This window comes from Danio aesculapii, chromosome 15 (genome assembly GCF_903798145.1).
Source record: "Danio aesculapii chromosome 15, fDanAes4.1, whole genome shotgun sequence".
Lineage (NCBI taxonomy): Eukaryota > Metazoa > Chordata > Actinopteri > Cypriniformes > Danionidae > Danio > Danio aesculapii.
Genome location: NC_079449.1, coordinates 16,345,127 through 16,365,524, shown reverse-complemented (window position 1 = coordinate 16,365,524; position 20,398 = coordinate 16,345,127). Strand labels below are relative to the sequence as shown.

The window sequence follows — 20,398 nt, the reverse complement described above, 5'->3', positions numbered from 1 at the left end:
AATAAATAAAAGATAAATATATAGGTAATAGAAATAATAATAAATGGAAACATTGAAAAAATAAATAATAATTAAATGAAATATTTGAATGATATAATACTTAAAATAATAAAATAACAAATAAAAATACATATTTATAAACACACAATTTACATAATATTCATATATTCTCTTAGGGCCAAGGTGTTTTTTTTACATGCATTTTTTATTTCTCTTTTGTTTCACTATCTGGGCTTATTAGAACCTAATTATAATAAAAACCTAAGTATCATCTTTTGATATGATGTACTTTTAGAGAAAAATGATGTCCATATATGTGGACTCGTGGTCCAAATTTACATAAAACACTTTTTCCTGACTTTTTTTATTGCATATTTAACGTATATATATATATATATATATATATATATATATATATATATATATATATATATATATATATATATATATATATATATATATATATATATATATATATATATATATATATATACGTCAAATATGCATATATATATGTATGTGGACACTCAAGCCCCAGGAGGTTAAGGTTCCCACAGATGGTCAAATTGCTTCTGCTTGTCATGATTGAAGTACATTATTCATAGTAGTAATGTTATATTTTGCTAATTTATGCTGAATTATGAATTAATATAATCATATATATGATTTAAAGAGAAAAAAAATTTGTTATATGATATAATTTTTGCAATATTTACCTCATGTATCCAGATTCAAAAAGAATCTGTAATTTATAATAAACTTTTCAATTTTATTTACTTTTTACGTAAAATTTACACAGAATTAAAAAGAAACTAATTGACAGTATTTATTTGCATATTTACCTAATTTCTGATGATATAAAAATGTTATTAAACCAGCATTAATTGCAGATATATCAAATGATTGAAACGATGTATTTAACAATTAAAATAGCATTTTTACATAAATAAATCTGATTAGAACTATTAGAATTTTTAATCCATTCAATTTTATTCTTTTTTTTTTGTACTGTATATCAATACTACGAATGTGGGAGTGAAATCTTCTTTTTGTTGTAAAAAAATCACACAAAAAATATCTTAATGGTCCTAAAATAAGCTTAAATCAAAATAAGAATTGAACACATGACAGGATCTTGACATGTTTTACTGAGATTGCCCAGTGATTTGTGCTGATCTCACCTTCAGAAATGGGATGATAATCTTCTCCAGAGGTAGCTGAGCCGTCTTTTGTGTGAACTCGAACCACTGACACTTTGGATATGTCTCCTGTCCTCTGCACTGGGATCTTCACCACTGAAACCTGCCCCGATTCACTTGGTTCACTGACACTGAACTTGGTGGCTCCAAACCTGATAATGGCCTCTGGTAGGAGAGAGATGAATGTCAGTAACGCATTATTATCACTTATATTGACCAATCAGCTTGTAGTGACATACAGTATGAAGCAATACTTTACTCTATGTACACTGTAAAAAATGATAGGATAAAAAGTCATGGCAATAAACATTTGTATGTAACTTTAACTTAGTTTAATAAATTAATTAGCTTTCAACAAAATGTTTTAAGTTATATAAAGTGTAACTTAACTTTAAGTCAGCTTGATTGATGTAACTAGAAAAGTTAATTTGACCCAACTAAATGTCAATAAATACAGTACTTAAATTTTTTTGTTTATTTCTGCTTTTGAATTGCATTATGTGACCTTAATCTTTGTGACCTTAACCTTAAAAAGTTTGAAAAAGTGACTTTTATTGGCATTTTTAATAGTTTAAAGTAATATATTGTCTGGGTTGGTGTTGTATATTACAGTACAAACACCTGGTAATAAGCTGCCAGTACATTTTCTGTTCTTTTACAGACTTATTTCTATTTCTATTATTTCTTATTCAACATATAATTTTTTAAACTACTAAAATGTCAATAAAAGTCACTTTGTTAATTGTCAACATCAAAAGTCGACAGAGCAGAGATCAACATCCCATAATGCAATTCACAAGCGTAAATAAACAGAAAACACAAAATACGAAAACTGTTAATCAACAGACATTTTTTTACATTCTATTCTACTCTATTTTATTATATTCTATTTTATTCTGTACCATAGTCCATTCTACTCTATTCTATTCTACTCTGCTCTACTCTATTCTGTTCTACTCTACTCTGTTCTATTCGGTCCTTTTCTGTTCTATTCTATTGTCTATTCTATTCTATTGTACTATAGTCTATTCCTTCCTTTTCTATTCCATTTTACTCTATTATGTCCTTTTCTATTCTATTCTATTCTATTCTATTCTATTCTATTCTATTCTATTCTATTCTATTCTGTCCTTTTCTATTTTAATGTATTCTATTCTGTCCTTTTCTATTCTATTCTATTCTTTTCTATTCTATTCTATTTTACAATATTCAATTTTATTCTATTCTATTCTGTCCTTTTTTATTCTGATTTATTCTATTCTGTTATTACTATTCTAGTCTATTCTATCCTATTCTGTCCTTTTCTATTCTATTCTATTCTGTCATTTTCTATTATATTCTATTATATTCTACTCTATTCTGTCATTTTCTATTCTATTCTGTCATTTTCTATTCTACTCTATTCTATTCTATTCTATTCTATTCTATTCTATTCTATTCTATTCTATTCTGTTCTATTCTATTCAGTCATTTTCTAATCTATTCTGTCCTTTTCTATTATATTCTGTCCTTTTCTATTATATTCTACTTTATTCTGTCAATTTCTATTCTATTCTGTCCTTTTCTATTATATTCTATTCTGTCCTTTCCTGTTATATTCTATTATATTCTACTCTATTCTGTCATTTTTTATTCTATTCTGTCCTTTTCTATTCTATTCTGTCCGTTTCTATTATATTCTACTACTGTATATTCTACTCTATTCTGTCATTTTCCATTCTATTCTATTCTATTCTGTCATTTTCTATTCTATTCTATTCTATTCTATTCTACTCTATTCTGTCATTTTCCATTCTATTCTATTCTATTCTATTTTATTCTATTCTGTCATTTTCTATTCTATTCTATTCTATTCTGTAATTTTCTATTCTATTCTATTCTATTCTGTAATTTTCTATTCTATTCTATTCTATTCTATTCTATTCTATTCTATTCTGTCATTTTCTATTCTATTCTATTCTATTCTATTCTGTAATTTTCTATTCTATTCTATTATATTCTATTCTATTCTATTCTATTCTATTCTGTAATTTTCTATTCTATTCTATTCTATTCTATTCTATTCTATTCTATTCTATTCTACTCTATTCTGTCATTTTCCATTCTATTCTATTCTATTCTATTCTATTCTATTCTGTAATTTTCTTTTCTATTCTATTCTATTCTATTCTATTCTATTCTATTCTATTCTATTCTGTAATTTTCTATTCTATTCTATTCTATTCTATCATTTTCTATTCTATTCTATTCTATTCTATTCTATTCTATTCTATTCTATTCTGTAATTTTCTATTCTGTTCTATTCTGTTCTATTCTATTCTATTCTATTCTATTCTATTCTATTCTATTCTATTCTATTCTATTCTGTCATGTTCTATTCTATTCTATTCTATTTTGACATTTTCTATTCTATTCTAGATATTCTATTTAAGTTACTAACTGGTGAGCACCACTATTATATATCCTCGCCAACATTGATTTGCACTTACATTTGGCCCAATTTCAGGCCCTGGATAATACATCTTAAATATATGAATGTCAATAAATTGAGAACATACTTTCTAGGACTCTGACATATAACAGCCGACACAAGCGGGTACAGAAATGTGAGACAGTGGGAGATAAAAGTCTTACTGTCAGCGTCGTCCTTTATCTTGACGAGAGTCTCATTCTGAGCCCCAATGGAGGCCCCGAATGGAGACTCACTCTTGGGGCTTCCCAAAACCAGCCTCAGCTCTTCATCTTCCTCATGTTCAGTGTCATCCACGAGGACGAGGACACACGGCTTCTCCACCTCTCCTGCATTTTAAAGAAAGAAACGCTTTTTAGCATGCATGACAAATATCAACGTTGTCTGATTCAATAACAAGCTGAATCTTTATCTGTTCATTTCAAAAATCATATTGAACAATTATTTCATGTATTGAACAGATTTGATTTGAAATCTGTTCTTGATTCAATTACTCACTGATTTAAATGAGAGAGTCAAGTTGAGTCTACAGTTAACAACACACTGATTCAAATGAGTTGGTCAGAGTGAATCTACAGTTATCGACTCACTGAATGAAATGAGCTGGTCAGAATGAATCTACAGTTAGCGACTCACTGGTTTAAATGAGCTGGTCAAAGTGAATCTATAGTTAATGTCTCACTGATTTAAATGAGCTGGTCAAAGTGAATCTACAGTTAATGACTCACTGACTGAAATGAGCTGGTCAGAGTGAATCTACAGTTATCGACTGACTCACAGAGTGTATCTACAGTTATCAACTCACTTGATATCAACTCACAGTGAATTTACAGTTAATGACCCACTGATTCAAATGAGCTGGTCAGAGTGAATTTACAGTTAATGACCCACTGATTCAAATGAGCGGGTCTGAGTAAATTTACAGTTAATGACCCACTGATTCAAATGAGCTGGTCAGAGTGAATCTACAGTTAATGACTCACTGACTGAAATGAGCTGGTCAGAGTGAATCTACAGTTAACGACTCACTGGTTTAAATGAGTTGGTCAGAGTGAATCTACAGTTATTGGCTCACTGACTGAAATGAGCTGGTCAGAGTGAATCTACAGTTAATGTCTCACTGATTCAAATAAGTTGGTCAGAGTGAATCTACAGTTATTGACTCACTGACTGAAATGAGCTGGTCAAAGTGAACCTACAGTTAATGACTCACTGACTGAAATGAGTCGGTCAGAGTATATCTACAGTTATCAACTCACTGACTGAAATGAGCTGGTCAGAGTGAATCGCCAGTTAACAACTTACTGGTTCAAATGAGCTAGTCAGAGTGAATCTACAGTTAATGACTCACTGGTTTAAATGAGCTGGTCAGAGTGAATCTACAGTTAATGACTCATTGGTTTAAATGAGCTGGTCAGAGTGAATCTACAGTTAATGAACCACTGATTCAAATGAGCTGGTCAGAGTGAATCTACAGTTAATGAACCACTGATTCAAATGAGCTGGTCAGAGTGAATCTACAGTTATCAACTCACTGACTGAAATGAGCTGGTCAGAGTGAATCTACAGTTATCAACTCACTGAGTGAATCTACAGTTCATGACTTACTGATTCAAATGAGCTGGTCAGAGTGAATCTACAGTTAATGACTCACTGATTCAAATGAGCCAGTCAGAGTGAGTTTACGGTTAGTGACTCACTGATTTAAATGACTTTTATAAAGCATGCTTTAATTAGCATTACTTTATATAATTACCAATGGCTTTTAGTCATGACACGTTTTGTTAATAAAATTAAACATTTTCTAGCAAAATAAATAAACAATGATCAATAAGATGAAATTGAAAAAGAGGACTTTATGCTTCTACGGAAGTAATATTTTATCAAGTTATCCAACATTGAACACATCTTCATTATTGTTCTGAAAAGTAATCTCATTAATGTTCTCAAGATGAATAAATGAAAGGGTTTAGAACAACACAATACTTACAGTGAAGCATTTATTTTGGATTAAACTAACCCTTTAATAACCCTCCAATAAAAATAATACCTGGTAAAAAGATGATGGTGGAGGCGTCTGTGTTTGGCCTTTCGTTGAAGTCCATCATGACTTGTGCTGAGGCTTGACGACTGTAGCAGCGCACACTGGACTTATAGCTCAAATCTCCACTGCGGTACACAACAGCAGAAATCTGTCCATCATTCTCATTACCTGTGTATGTAGGATCCCGGAATTGCATTTTGGGCACTAAAAAACAAACAAAAATGTCTTCTGTTGAAAATAATATTTACTCTTACTGATTTTTTCTTGCATAAGATAAATTTCATACACTGTAAAAATTATATGGCAAAAAGTTACGACTATAAATGTTTTTGTGTTACTTTTTAGCTTATTTTAACAAGTTAATCAGGTTTCAAAATTTTTTAAGTTGTGCAAAGTTAGTCCGTTTGATTGATATAAGTTAAAATGACTAGAAAAGTTCATTTGATTCAACTAAAAACTTTAAGACAGCAAGAATTTTTTACAGTGTCATTTAAAGGACATTGAATGTATCTATATTAAGGTTTAGTTCAAGGCAACGCACAATCTGAGATGGAGTCGTTGATATAGATTGTAGCTTTTCCTGGTTCTCCTAATATGCCGTTCATGGGCATTCGGAGAACTAGCTCAAACTTCTCTGGGCCCTCTAGCACCGGCTGTCCCAGGTCATCCAGAATTGTAACCTTGAAAGTCTGCATGTTGACGCCCGGGGAAAAGTCCAAGTTCTTACTAATTCCAACGTAGTCCACACCAGCTGTGTTAAAGGTTTACAAAAAGTTAGTGGAGAGATTATTGCAGAAATACCAATGGTAGATCAGTCCTCACAAGTGAAGTAAGAGCTTGAGATACAAAACCAATAAAAAAGAACTGTGTAATTCTATTGTGTTTCATGTATGGGCTAAAAATTTAAGCTTGATAGGATTACTTTTTATGTCATAATTAACAAAAATAGCCATAAAATGACAAATACAAACCAGAAAATCTCACATTTCTATTCTGAATTCTGACTTATTTCCTCTGACTTGAACAATTGTAAGCCATATAATCCAATTCTGAAAAGAAAATGACTGACTAATTCCCACTTTTTTGATTTCATGTAGATGTATTATAAATAGGCTGCATGGTGGCGCAGTGGGTAGCAATGTTCGCCTCACAGCAGTAAGGTCGCTGGTTCGAGTCCCAGCTGGGTCAGTTATATTAATAAGAAAAGGCTATGCAATGTCTGTTTCATACCAGCCTAAAAAAGAAACTGATCTTTGTAGCAGAAATAACACTGTGATATTTAAAAAGTAATAAAAGAAATAATAGTGAATATTAATATAAAATCATATTTTGAGGCTGATTTGTATACATTTTGCAGATTTTCTTTCATTTGCCTTAATCATAAACCTATTTTGAAGCATATTTATTTAGTTTATTATTATCCTATTTCGACTAGGTGTTTTTGCAGTGTATGTCATTATTATTAAAAAACAAGCTTAGTTACGTGCTAATCTATTATTGTGGCGACACATTTAAATTTCACCGTTCCTTAAGTATTTAATAAAGTGAACTGGGGTTTCAAACTGAACACTTGTGGCTAGAATGAGCTACACTGTGAACCAGAGCAGAGTAAAATGAGTGCGCAAAATATATAAACACACTTACAGCAGTCTGGAAAGTGTTCAAAAGACTGAGCCTGTCCTGGATGTTTCTACAACATTAATATTTCTAGATCATGTTAGATAAAGGTGTTGAGGAGCCTGTCAGTAAAGCACTTGTCCTGTGGCGCTGTCTATTTTTGTGGGTGTTGTAAAGCCTGTGGGGCGTGCAGCAACATATTATTGTCTCGTGGTGTGGATTTCTTGAAATGCAAGCTTGAAATGTAAGTATTAGATTCCTGGCGTGTTTACGGTAATTATATATATATAAGTGCCAGTGCATGTAACACTAGGAACTGACATAATCAAATTGTCCAATACAAACCTTCGGCCGAAACAGGATCCGTTTTTCGTGACCGCACTGTGACCGTTCCTGTTTTGGAAAGGTCACTTCCTGTCCTCCAAACCCGGACTTCGACGTAACCGTCACTCTCGTCAACATGGTAGTCTATTTCTCCGAAATAAAAGACCGGAGCTGTTGAATAATAGAAAGGGTGGTGTTATTAAATCTACAAAATATAAACATGATCATCGCATGAATAATTTGAAGATGCAAGAAAATATTTACTGATGGAAACAACCCAGGCTCATTCTGAAAACGTACCGCTATATATATTTCTGGAGAGCGGCAAATAAGTCCCAGGAGATATGTTTTTTTTGCAGTTTTTGTTTTCACGAATCCACCTCGCGAGTGCCATTTGCGCCTGCTTTTCTCATGTAAATCCACCTGACTGACTGACTCACACTCCTCCTAAAACCAACCAATAGTGTTTTCAAAAGCACAGATTGACCCACCACCCACTTTCCTAAACCCAACGGACAGTTTTAAAACGTAATTCAGAAAAAGGATCGCCTGATTTTTACCACGTTTTCCGATTTTACCACATTCTCACCCTGTTATTAACTTGTTTATTTTACTTTTTGGCTTCTGCCTTTGTTTTACCCGCTTTCTGGAACCATTTTTCGCCAGACTCAAACCCTGTCGTCGTGGTCAACTACTCTCTATGTCACAAGTCGGCCGACATACACAGCGAGCTAAATGGACAAAATGATAACAGCGGGAAAGCCATACATACAGAGGTAAGCGGCCAGCTGGTAAGTGCAAAAAGGAACGGTGTCATACCGCCTCATAGTATTCGTTTTAAAGACGAAATGCAGCCATATGTACTTCTCGCTACATAATTCGCAATCTCCTGAACTGTATATAGGGCTACGTTTTTAGAATGAGCCTATGTTGCAATGAAAAGTGCAATTAAATTAGTTATTTATAAAATTGTTAACATAGAAAGGGAGGTACATACAGTATAAATATTTCGGTAAAAATCTAGGATACGCCTGAATGTTGATTGAAATCAAGTGCGCAGAAAGAAAAACGGCTTCTGTATAGGAAGAAATTATATTTTCAACAAAGTAATATCAGTAAAGTTCAGTGAGTTAGAAATTTACATCTGAAATTTTTGCACATTAAAAAATAAATACGACCTCACGTTGTGTCAATCACATTTACACATTGCCTCCAAAACTTTTGTCTGTCATAATTTTTTGCATTGGGTTATGTTTTTTCAGGTTTTTTTTTTTGCTGAATTTTAAGAGGTGTTTTGACGATTCCGTACAATCAAATGGCAAAATCAGAATGCTTTGGACTAATGAATCAGCTTCCAAAATGTGGAACAAAAAGACAGATTGTGATAGGATCAATTCAGTTCAAATAACACAAAATTTCACTGCATCACTGCATGAAGATTCTGTTTTATCATTTTGTGATTTTTTTTTCTCAACAGATTTATTGAATTCAGTGTGCAAGGTTTTCTGTGTTTGATGATTTTTTTGGCTAATGGACAGTGCTTAATTTGCAAATTACGAGGTCCCGGAACAGATTGGGGCATCCGATCCGGCATGTTACCAGAGGAGGGAGAGGTAATGGAGGGGTGTCGTGGAAGAAAGTGAAGAGCGGGTGGGGGGGTTAGGGGGTGGTATAGGGTTGGGTCGCGGATACGAATGTGAAGACAGACTGGGGAGTGGTCGCGGACACGAAAGTGAAGAGCAGGGTGGGTGGGTGCATGGTGTGTTACGGACAAAAGTGATAAGGGTTGGGTAGTCGCGGAAGAGTCACGCGGGGTGTGTGAGGAGGGGGATCAGTAAAATTAACCTTGTTTCAGCACAAATTAAGCCCGGATAATGGATATAAAAAACATGACTTAGTGTGGTATGACTTTTTGACCTAGTGTGCAAAGACATTTAATGTAGCATGCAGTATATCAGTAAAGGTGTCAAATTATCTATTTATTTTCCTTCGGTTTACTCCCTTGATTCATCAGGGGTCACCACAGAGGAACTTATCCAGCATACAGTATGTTTTACACAGAGGATGCCCTTCCAGCTGCAACCCAATACTGGGAAACATCCATACACACTTATTCACACACACATACACTACGGCCAGATTAGTTTATTCAATTCACATATAGCGCATGTCTTTGGATTGTGAGGAAAACTGGAGCACTAGGAGGAAACCCACGCCAACACGGGGAGAACATGCAAACTCTGCACAGAAATGCCAAATGACCCGAGACTCAAACCAGTGACTTTCTTGCTGTGAGGCGACAGTGCTAACCACAGAGCCACTGGGTTGCCTCAAAATCCAAAAGAAGAAAAAAATGGTAAAACTTCTACGAAAAGTGCTAAAACTTTAAGCTGGTTTATTCTAAGAAAACTGATTCCTTTGCTGTTATTAGTACTGCAACTGTTATTTGTTTTGTATTGTATCTGGGTTAGGTGGCTTAGGTTTTATTGTGAATTTGTTATGTAAATATGTTGTTTTATATTTATTTGTCTACTTAAAAATTTTCATTTATTGTTGAATATTTTTTTCTAATAAAAAAGGGATTTTCACTGTTGATTTATGACTTTTTTTTTCTTTAAGTATTGTTTTAGCTAATATTTATTCACCAGTAAGTATCAAACTGGTACCAGTCATAATAAACAAACAAATGACACACTCAGAAATTACAAGCTGTCATTGGGGTGGTAGCTTTTTAATAGGTCCCATTTGTACCTAAATGGTCCATTGTCGGTTCCTCAAAGGAACATATTATCACCTAAAAACTTCAAGATGTAGATTTTAGGTACTAATATGTACTTTTAAGGTACCAATACGGACTCTTTAAGTAAAAGCGTGTATTTTTTGAAAAGGTATTGCTCCATTGACAGCTTGTACACCTCATTCCTAGACTGATGCTGAATAAATGATGACAGAGTTGTCATTTTTAGGTGAATGTCCCTTTAAGAGCGAGAATCTGTCTGATGTGGTTTTGACAGAAGGTACGGAGGATGTGGAGATAGACGGGCGAGCATAGACCTGTCTGTCTGCAGTTAACACTTTACCCGTCTTACAATCCAGTGACAAATCCCTGTTCATATCTCGCTAACACCCAATATGCTGGTGAAAGGTCTATGTCACACTCAGCTTCCAAATGTGTTTTCTTGGACGACAGCAAGCTCTGCTCTGAATCTGATTGAGCAGAAGACACTGAAGGTGTTGAGGGAGATTAAGCTGCTATATGTCCACGGTAGGAAGCACGTCAAAGCCTAAGAAAATAAACAAAATGTGCGACAAGACTTTTTTCCTCTCGTTTTATTCTTGTGTGGCATAAAGGCCTCCCAGGCGATGTGATAAAGACAAAATATCAGGTTCATTTTTACCCCTAAACCAACAGTGAACTGTTGACGCATTAGGATGGAATGCATTGATGAGGTCAGATGAGGTGCTTTGGTGATGGGTTTGTTTTCATTGCAGTTTTCCATTAAAAAGCTTAAAATAGAAGCACTTCAGCATTTCAGAATGATTTTAACCGCCACTGAAGGGTTATTCAAGCTCCAGCTTGCACATTATGAACCCAGCGAGCATGAAAAATACTCGAAAAAACTGACAGGGACAGAGTGAGCAGTTTGAGTGACAGAAATAGTTTGGTGAAAAATGAATGTTTTATCAAACATTTCATGCCAGGTTTGTCATCTGAGTAAATGTTTTGGTGGTTGAAACGTCTAAATGTTTAGAACTGAATGTGAATAAACAGAGCAGCTGGGACATTTAGCTAAATATCTCTTTTTGGGTTTTACAGAAGAAAAGATGTTTCCATCTAATCATGCTAATTAAATTTATGCATGAATCTTTTCCTTATTTATAATGCAATACTCTCTACATTCGCACTTGTACACAGCACCTTATAACCTGTATATTTATAACAATCTGTACAACATCCAGGTTTCTTGACTATATATATATATATATAGCAAGTGAAGCACACTTGGCAATAAAACTAATTCTGATTCTCTGATTCTGATTTAATAAATTACTTGTGCCTCAGAAGACAATGCAGACATGCGATGAACATGTGGTGGCATTTGAAGGTGTGAGCTGCGGAGCACAGATGCTTTTCACAGTTCTGGGGGTCATTAATAATATAATAACACTAATACTGAAATGGTTAAGGGGTTTTAGAACGACCTAAACAACATTTCAGATGTTTTACAATGTGGTCATCCTGCTGGTTTGTCCATTCAAACACATTTTTATCATCACATGATCTCATAACTAAATAACATGACTTTTATTAATGCGCACAATTTGTTCAGTAAAAGTGTTTCCACCGTAGTTTATGCGCATCTTTTCTTATCGAATAACAAGTTTATCTTACTCAGTTACGCGCATACGTTTTTTTATACGCATTTTCAAAGTTGATAAGCATCTTTCCATTTCCATTAACCGTTTTTTTAATGCGCATATCAAAATTCGCATTAAAATAGGTGGATGGAAACATAGCTAATGAGATAAACATAAAACAAAAATCATCAATGTTAAATGCGCTTATAAGTTGGGCCAGAAGAATCTGCGGAATCTTACTGTACAAACTGCATTGTACATATATCAGATGAACATTTTCACATTAGTCAATAATATTACTGTAATTAATTTAAAAAGTGAATAAATATAGATTTACACACATTTACTCAAGTAAATAAACAGAATTAATGATGGGCTAAAAATCTGCGGAATTCTGCAGAAATCTGCGAAAAATCTGCGGAATTCTGCACGCGAATTCTGCAGATTCCGTGTGGGCCTACTTATAAGTCAAGAATACAGAGTTTGTATTTGTATTTTTAAACTGCTTACAAACGTCTATTAATGTAGAGTTAATGTTTAGCAAATATATATAAATAATTCATAGTGTGTAGTTTTTATAAAGTGTTACCCAAATTTCCTGTCAAGGACAATAAAGTTTTACTACTACTAAACGTGACAATAAAGACATTTATAATGTTAGAAAATATCATTTTTAAACAATACATTTGGTATCATCAAAGAATCTTGAAAACCATAACAGCGTTATGCTATTCTCAAGGAAATAAATGCAACCTTAATGACCATATGAGACTACTTTCAAAACCACATAAACAAAAAAATACCAAGCCCAAACTTTTAATGATAATGTAAGTGGTGCTTTTCATAATGCAGCTGATTATTATTGCCTAAGTGTGAGCAACAGTAATAACACAGTGTTCTATATTTCCTGTTTAATGTGCTGAAGCTACTAAATGAGCAACTTGCATTAATGATCAAAGGCTAAACTTAAGCTCCCCAAAAAGTCCACATGCTTCACCTGCAATAAAGCGCACATTACAATCGTGTGAAGTTGCGCTAAAGCTCTCAAGGGGCAAATATATCTGTAGGCACTGCCTAGAGCTTTGAGTCCAAGGGCGAAAATAAGCCTGAATTGTTCATGTGGTGAAAATCCCATTATAAAGTGCACACTTCAGAAAAACGGAGAGGCAGTTATCTCCGACGTTATCTAGGTCTTGGAGACACATTAAATATAATTGCATGATGTGCCTTGGCACTGTCCCCGCAGAGACTTGAAGTACGGTGGGCGATCGGAAGGTGATATGAAATAAGTGCTTTGGTTTTGCTTGTTATGTGGGTGTGCGTTTCGCTGTGTGTCTCTCAATGCTCCCACAATCAGATAAGGTTCATTTGTAAAAGGGACAAACAGTGAGCTTCAAAGCACCACAGTCCATTAACTGAAAGGCAAACCGCTGGCTCCTACACGACCCAAACCCAAACTCGGGTGCTTCACTGAGTGGATTAGGTTACTCATGTGGCCGTCTGCCACCGTGCTAAATTTGAACTTCTGAGGGTTTCTTTTCTTTAAAGGTTATGCAGGAAGGTACACTAATGCATTATCTTAGCAGAACGTGGATGATCCGGCCTGTCCGCTCTGACGCTCGCTCTTAACTTCCCAGCACATTTGACCACTCAAAAGCTGCTCTTCAAAGCAAGTCCAGCCAAAAACACTTTCACCAGGACAAAACCAGGAGACATTAGCGCACAGCTGCCTGTAACCTTATTTTAACTCTCTGGAATTACAGCTCACAGTCTACAATGCTGAAACAAGCTGGGAAGTCGAACTATTTCAATTTGGGTCACACTTTATTTATAAGGTACAATTCTTGCTATTATCACTAGAACTACAGAAGCGGTTATTTTAACCGTTTTTAATTTAGCAATTTAATATCTTTGTTGAAATAAAATGACTTCATTAAATATGATGGCAGACATTTAAATCTTAATTTTAATACCTCAATAGAAGCTTTGAATGTAAATATGACGTGACAATATGTCGTCTTATGTGAGAATGGTCAAAATGACCGCTATGGTAATTCTAGTAATTATAGAATTCTCCATTGACTAAGGGTGCTTTCACACCTGCAGTACGTTTCCGTTTCCCACCAGACCGACTGTTTAGAACCGAACCAGTTGAAATAAAACAAAAATCAATCACGTGACAACATTCATATCAGTCATTTGCTAGTCAAATTTCCTGAACTGCATTTTGGTTGGTCATAATTAACGCGTGGGAAACACACACACACACACACATACAGTACATGGAAGTAAACAAACCCAGAATGCATGTTGCAGCTGACTATGGCAGCTGGTTTAGTCCAGAAAAGCAAATAATTTTTTTGCATTTGAGTCGGGTCGAAACTAACCGCACCAGGGTTTATTTGAACACGCAAGTATGACTTCCACTTTCACACCTGCCCAAACTACTAATGTACTGCTTATTAATAGTTATAGTAAGATAGTAGTTGGGTTTAGATGTATTAGAGATGAGTTCTAAAGCCATATCAGTTTAAACTCCATGGTTTTCTGAGCTCACAATCATTCACATAATGTTGTTTATGTCGGTGAATGTAAATGGATGAACAAAAATAGATCGCATGTGTATCAGTATATTAGATCTGTGAAGCAGCATCTCTTGCCTCTTCACTAATGCGACTCAACCAGGCTCTGTCCCCATAGACCACAATGATTTAAATTCACCATGTGACGTCTACAGAAGAAAACAGAAACAGTACTTTACTGATATAAACAATAAATCGCTTTGAACTGGCCTTTGTGCTTTGTGGATTTTGTTCACGTTCAAACAACATAAACACTAGAAGAAGTTGAAAGAGTAAAAAGCATATGAGGATATCTTTAATGAGGCTGTATTTATTTCCCTTTATTATGATTCCTTTACAAAAAGCAGGAATTAAAAACATGCCTAGAAATGTTAAAGATGGGAAATAATGATATATACATAAATCATCTATACACACATCTATCTATCTATCTATCTATCTATCTATCTATCTATCTATCTATCTATCTATCTATCTATCTATCTATCTATCTATCTATCTATCTATCTATCTATCTATCTATCTATCTATCTATCTATCTATCTATATATATATATATATATATATATATATATATATATATATATATATATATATATATATATATATAGCATAATGTACATGGATTTAACCACTTGCTGTTAGCCTGGGGAGAGAGGCAGAACGTACCCTGGGAGTCGGGTGTGAAGTTCACACATCTACTGTACGCACACAGACATGTTTGTGCGCTTGAACTTTCCTTCACATTCCCACAGAGCGACAGCATTTATAAAAAGCAAAGACCTCTGGGTAGAAGAAAATGGCAGAAGACATTAGCGCAGTGCTAAGTGTTTCTCAGCGAGAACACACTGCACACATTTCCACAGGAGCTCTCCAATGAGTCTGAATTGATTTGCGGTAATTTCCTTTAAAAAGGCACCTGGGCACTTTTAATTCAGCGGAAAATGCTCAACTCGTCACAATTCATGCAGCGCTTGACAATGTAAAAATCTTTGAGTGTAGACTAGCGTGAAATTATGAACTGCTTATCACTTTTTAAAAACATTTGTAGTTTGGAGGTGACAGATTTTTAGTCACAATTGTATGTTTTTATGTTTTATCGAAAGATAGGCAGACAATTTCTTGTATTCATTCACATTTCAAATAGATACATTCATTATTTTCTGGTAATATATACTGTACACTACCTGACAAAAGTCTTGTTGTCGATGTCAGTTGTATGAGCAACAAATAATAACTTGACCTCTTGATCATTTGGAAAAGTGGCAGAAGGTACATTTTTCAGATGAATCATCTGTTGAACTGCATCCCAATCATCACAAATACTGCAGGAGACCTATTGGAACCTGCATGGACCCAAGATTCTTAAAGAAATCAGTCAAATTTGATGAAGGAAAAATCATGGTTTGGGGTTACATTTAGTATAGGGGCCCGAGACATCTGCAGAGTGGATGGCAACATCAACAGCCTGAGCTATCAAGACATTTATGCTGCCCATTACATCACGAAACCACAGGAGAGAGCAAATTCTTCAGCAGGATAGCGCTCCTTCTCATACTTCAACCCCACATCAAAGTTCCTGAAAGCAAAGAAGGTCAAGGTGCTCCAGGATTGGCCAGCCCAGTCACTAGACATGAACAGTATTAAGCATATCTGGGGTAAGATGAAAGAGGAGGCATTGAAGATGAATCCAAATAATCTTGATGAACTCTGGGAGTCCTGCAAGAATGCTTTCTTTGCCATTCCAGATGATTTTATTTATTTTTCAGTTATTACAGAGATGTATGGATGCAGTCGTCCAAGCTCATGCGAGTCAAACACAATATTAATTCTTTACACTGCACCATGACTTTATATTCTATACTGTACATTATACATTAAGTGACAAGACTTTTGTCTAAGCAAAGTCAGAACTTACTGTCCTAATTAAATAATAATTATCTAAGGCATGATCATATTTTATTTTGGTAAAGTAAGCGTAATTTAGAGCGCTTTGCCTTTCATATAAGCCACTTTTGATACCAAATGATCAACTAGAAGTCAAGTTATTATTTGTTATTCTTAAAACTTGGACAGGTGACAAGACTTTTGTCAGGTAGTGTATTAAAAAATTATGCATTCACAAAACAAGCACTTTTTATATATAGTTTCCTTAATCGGAGCACTTCAAGACTGGACTTTTTGCAAGTTTGCCTGAACACACAGAAAAAGAGGACTTGATTGAACAATTTTAAGTAGTAATTTTTTTTTTCTCTCTGGGCACCCATTATAAAGGAATGAGAAATACCAAAATCTAAAAATCTAAGCATTCTTTTTATTATTAATCTAAACTGAATGTTATCTAAAAAAATAATATTTAATTATTATTATAAATATTAATATTATTATTTAGGAAATAATAATATTTCATAATATTTTGCTGCAACACGAAAGATGGATGGATAGTTGGATAGTTGAATGGGTGCATGGATGGACAGAGAGAGATGGATATATTGTGAATAGATGCATGATAGAGAGAGATGGATATATGGATGAATTGATAGACACTGAAAGAGAGAGGTAGGTAGGTAGGTAGGTATGTAGGTAGGTAGGTAGGTAGGTAGGTAGGTAGGTAGGTAGGTAGGTAGATAGATAGATAGATAGATAGATAGATAGATAGATAGATAGATAGATAGATAGATAGATAGATAGATAGATAGATAGATAGATAGATAGATAGATAGATAGATTGATTGATTGATTGATTGATTGATTGATTGATTGATTGATTGATTGATTGATTGATTGATTGATTGATTGATTGATTGATTGATTGATTGGTTGATTGACTGACTGATTGATGGATTGACTGAAAGATGGATAGATTGAAAGATGGATAGATTGAAAGATGGATAGATTGATGGATAGATAAATGGATAAGTGGATGAATTGATTGACACTGAAAGAGAGAGCTAGATGGAACATTTGACTAGATAGATGGATGGATAGATGGATACATGGATGGATAAATAGTGAGAGATAAAATGAGATTGTGCTTATTAGATGTCAAACAGATATCTAAACATATACAGCTTGGCTTAAACATGGCTAAACTTGGGCTGTCAGTAAAAATCTAATAGACGTCTAAGAATAGGCCAAACTAGACCTAGACTACTCATCAAATAGACAGATTAGACAGACTTTATATGTGTAGTCATTCATTTCTGTTTATTCGATGACTAGTCTAGTTTTGGCCTGTTCTTAGACATCTGTTTGATTTTCAAGTTTAGCCTTGTTTTAGACAAGATGACTATGTTTAGACGACTATTAGACATCTAGTAGACATCTTTTAAAAACAAAAAAATGCTTGCTGGGGTGCTTGAAGGGTTAAAATTACTTATTGTGAAGAACCTTTGTTTTATAATTACAGCAACTGGATGAGTAAGGAAACGAGACCCAACAGGATCCCTTCAATCACCAACTTATCCACAGGACATCTGCCTTGACTCCTCCAGGCTGACCCAAAATTGGAAGACTGGATCTTAATAACCGGCTCCAGACAGACAGACACCTACACTCATTTCACTCTCTCCGGATACTCCCTTCCAATCCTTCTCTCTCCGAGTGGTCCATAATCACAGCTTTATTAGCCCAGCACACATTCACTGCCTGACATCAAGCAGTATATTAGTGAGTCTGATCCTGAGGTACAAGTATCCTCTTGTTTTACAGTTACAATAACTCACACGTGGCTCTTCCTCTGCGCATGTGAGGGTGATTTTTACCATATCCAGCTGCAATTACTGCAGCATGCAAGAACATGTCCTCACCAAACTCTATCAACATACAGATTTCCTAAATATGGTGCTGCCGGCTGGCTTGTGTTACCAATACAATTACAGAAGTCCAAACACAGGTATTTAAAACTGAAATGGCCGGTTGTTTTGGGGTAAAATTAGAGGACTGAATGTAGTGTTTTGTCAGTAGGAGTTCAGTATAAAAACAACAGAAGTTAAAGGAAAAGAGAAAATGTATGAGAAACTAGCTGGAGACACAATACATCTATCTATCATCCATCCTTTGTTCTATCCATCTCTCACTTTCACTGTCTATCAGTCCACCCATCCGTATGTCCATCCATCCATGATCCATCTCTCTGTCATCCATCCATTCATAATACATCCATTTCTCTCTGTTCATCCACCCATCCATCTATCATGCTTTCCATCTAGCTATCTCTTTCACTGTCTATCAATCCATCCATTATCTGTCCATGCATCCAATCATGTGTTAATTCATTAATTTATCCACCTATTCACCGAACCCATCCATTTATTCACTTATTCAAGCATTCATCCATCCATCTATTTATCCATCCATCCATCCGTCCATCCATCCATCCATCTACCTCTCTACTGATCTATCCATTTATCAACTGTTCCCTCCATTCATCAGTCCATCTCTTTCATCCATCCATCCATCCATCCATCCATCTCTCTATATCATCCATCCATTCATAATACATCCATCTCTCTCTGTTCATCCATACATCCATACATCTATCTATCACGTGTTCCATCTAGCTATCTCTTTCACTGTTTATCAGTCCATCCATTATCTGTCCATCCATCCAATCCTCCTTTCATCTTTCTATTATCCAAACATTGATAATCCATCCAATCCATCCAATCCATCCAATTAATCAATCAATCAATCAATCCATCCATCCATCTATTCATTCATTCATTCATTCATTCATTCATTCATTCATTCATTCATTCATTCATTCATTCATTCTTCCATGCACTTATTCACCCATCCATCCATTTATCCATCCATCCTTCATCTATCTACCTCTCTACTGATCCATCCATTTATCCATTGTTCCATCCATCTATTGTCCATCTCTGTCATTCAGCCAACCACCCTCTCTTTTACACTTTTCTCTTTCACCATCTCTATATCTATTCATCCATCCATGCATCCATCCATCCATTCATGTATAATGTGTTCCATCTAGCTATCTCTTTCACTGTCTATCAATCCGCCCATTGTCTGTCCATCCATCCATCCAATCCTCTTTTCATCTCTTTCTATTATCCATACATTCATAATCAATCCAATCCATCCACTTATCCAATCAATCCATCCATCCATCCATCCATACATCTACTTATTCACCCATCCATCCATCCATCCATTCATCCATCCACCTTTCAACTGATCTATCCATTTATCAACTGTTCCCTCCATCCATCAGTTCATCTCTTTCATCCATCTAACCATCCTCTTTCACTCTCTATATCGTTTCATCCATCCATCCATCCATCCATCCATCCATCCATCCATCCATCCATCCCTCCATCTCTCTGTAATCCACTCATTCATAATATATTCATCTATCTCTGTCCATCCATCTATCCATCCATCCAATCATGCATTCATTCATTCACCCATCCACCTATTCACCCACTCACCCATCCACTTATTCACCCATCCATCTATCCATCCATCCATCCATCCATCCACCCATCCATCCATTCATCCAATCAACCATCCATCCAATCATGCATTCATTCAGTCACCCATCCACCTATGCATCCACCCACCCATCCATTTATCCATCCATCCATCCATCCACTTAATTACCCATCCATCCATCCATTCATCCATCCACCTCTATACTGATTCATCCATTTATCCATTGTTCCATCCATCCATTGTCCATCTCTGTCATCCATCCAACCATCCTCTCTTTCACACTTTTCTCTTTCACTCTCTTTATATCTATTCTCCTTTCTGAATTCCAATCAATACTTCTTTT

General features: G+C 34.9%; 1 protein-coding gene across 1 annotated transcript in view; it reads right to left on the bottom strand.

The window, feature by feature from the left end:
- Nucleotides 1-20,398, bottom strand: part of frem2b (FRAS1 related extracellular matrix 2b) — a 139,391-nt gene that overhangs the window by 22,902 nt on the left and 96,091 nt on the right. The window contains 5 exon segments of the mRNA XM_056474402.1: nucleotides 1,182-1,364; nucleotides 3,834-3,998; nucleotides 5,720-5,917; nucleotides 6,255-6,464; nucleotides 7,676-7,825. Coding sequence (XP_056330377.1) covers nucleotides 1,182-1,364; nucleotides 3,834-3,998; nucleotides 5,720-5,917; nucleotides 6,255-6,464; nucleotides 7,676-7,825 — 906 coding nt within the window.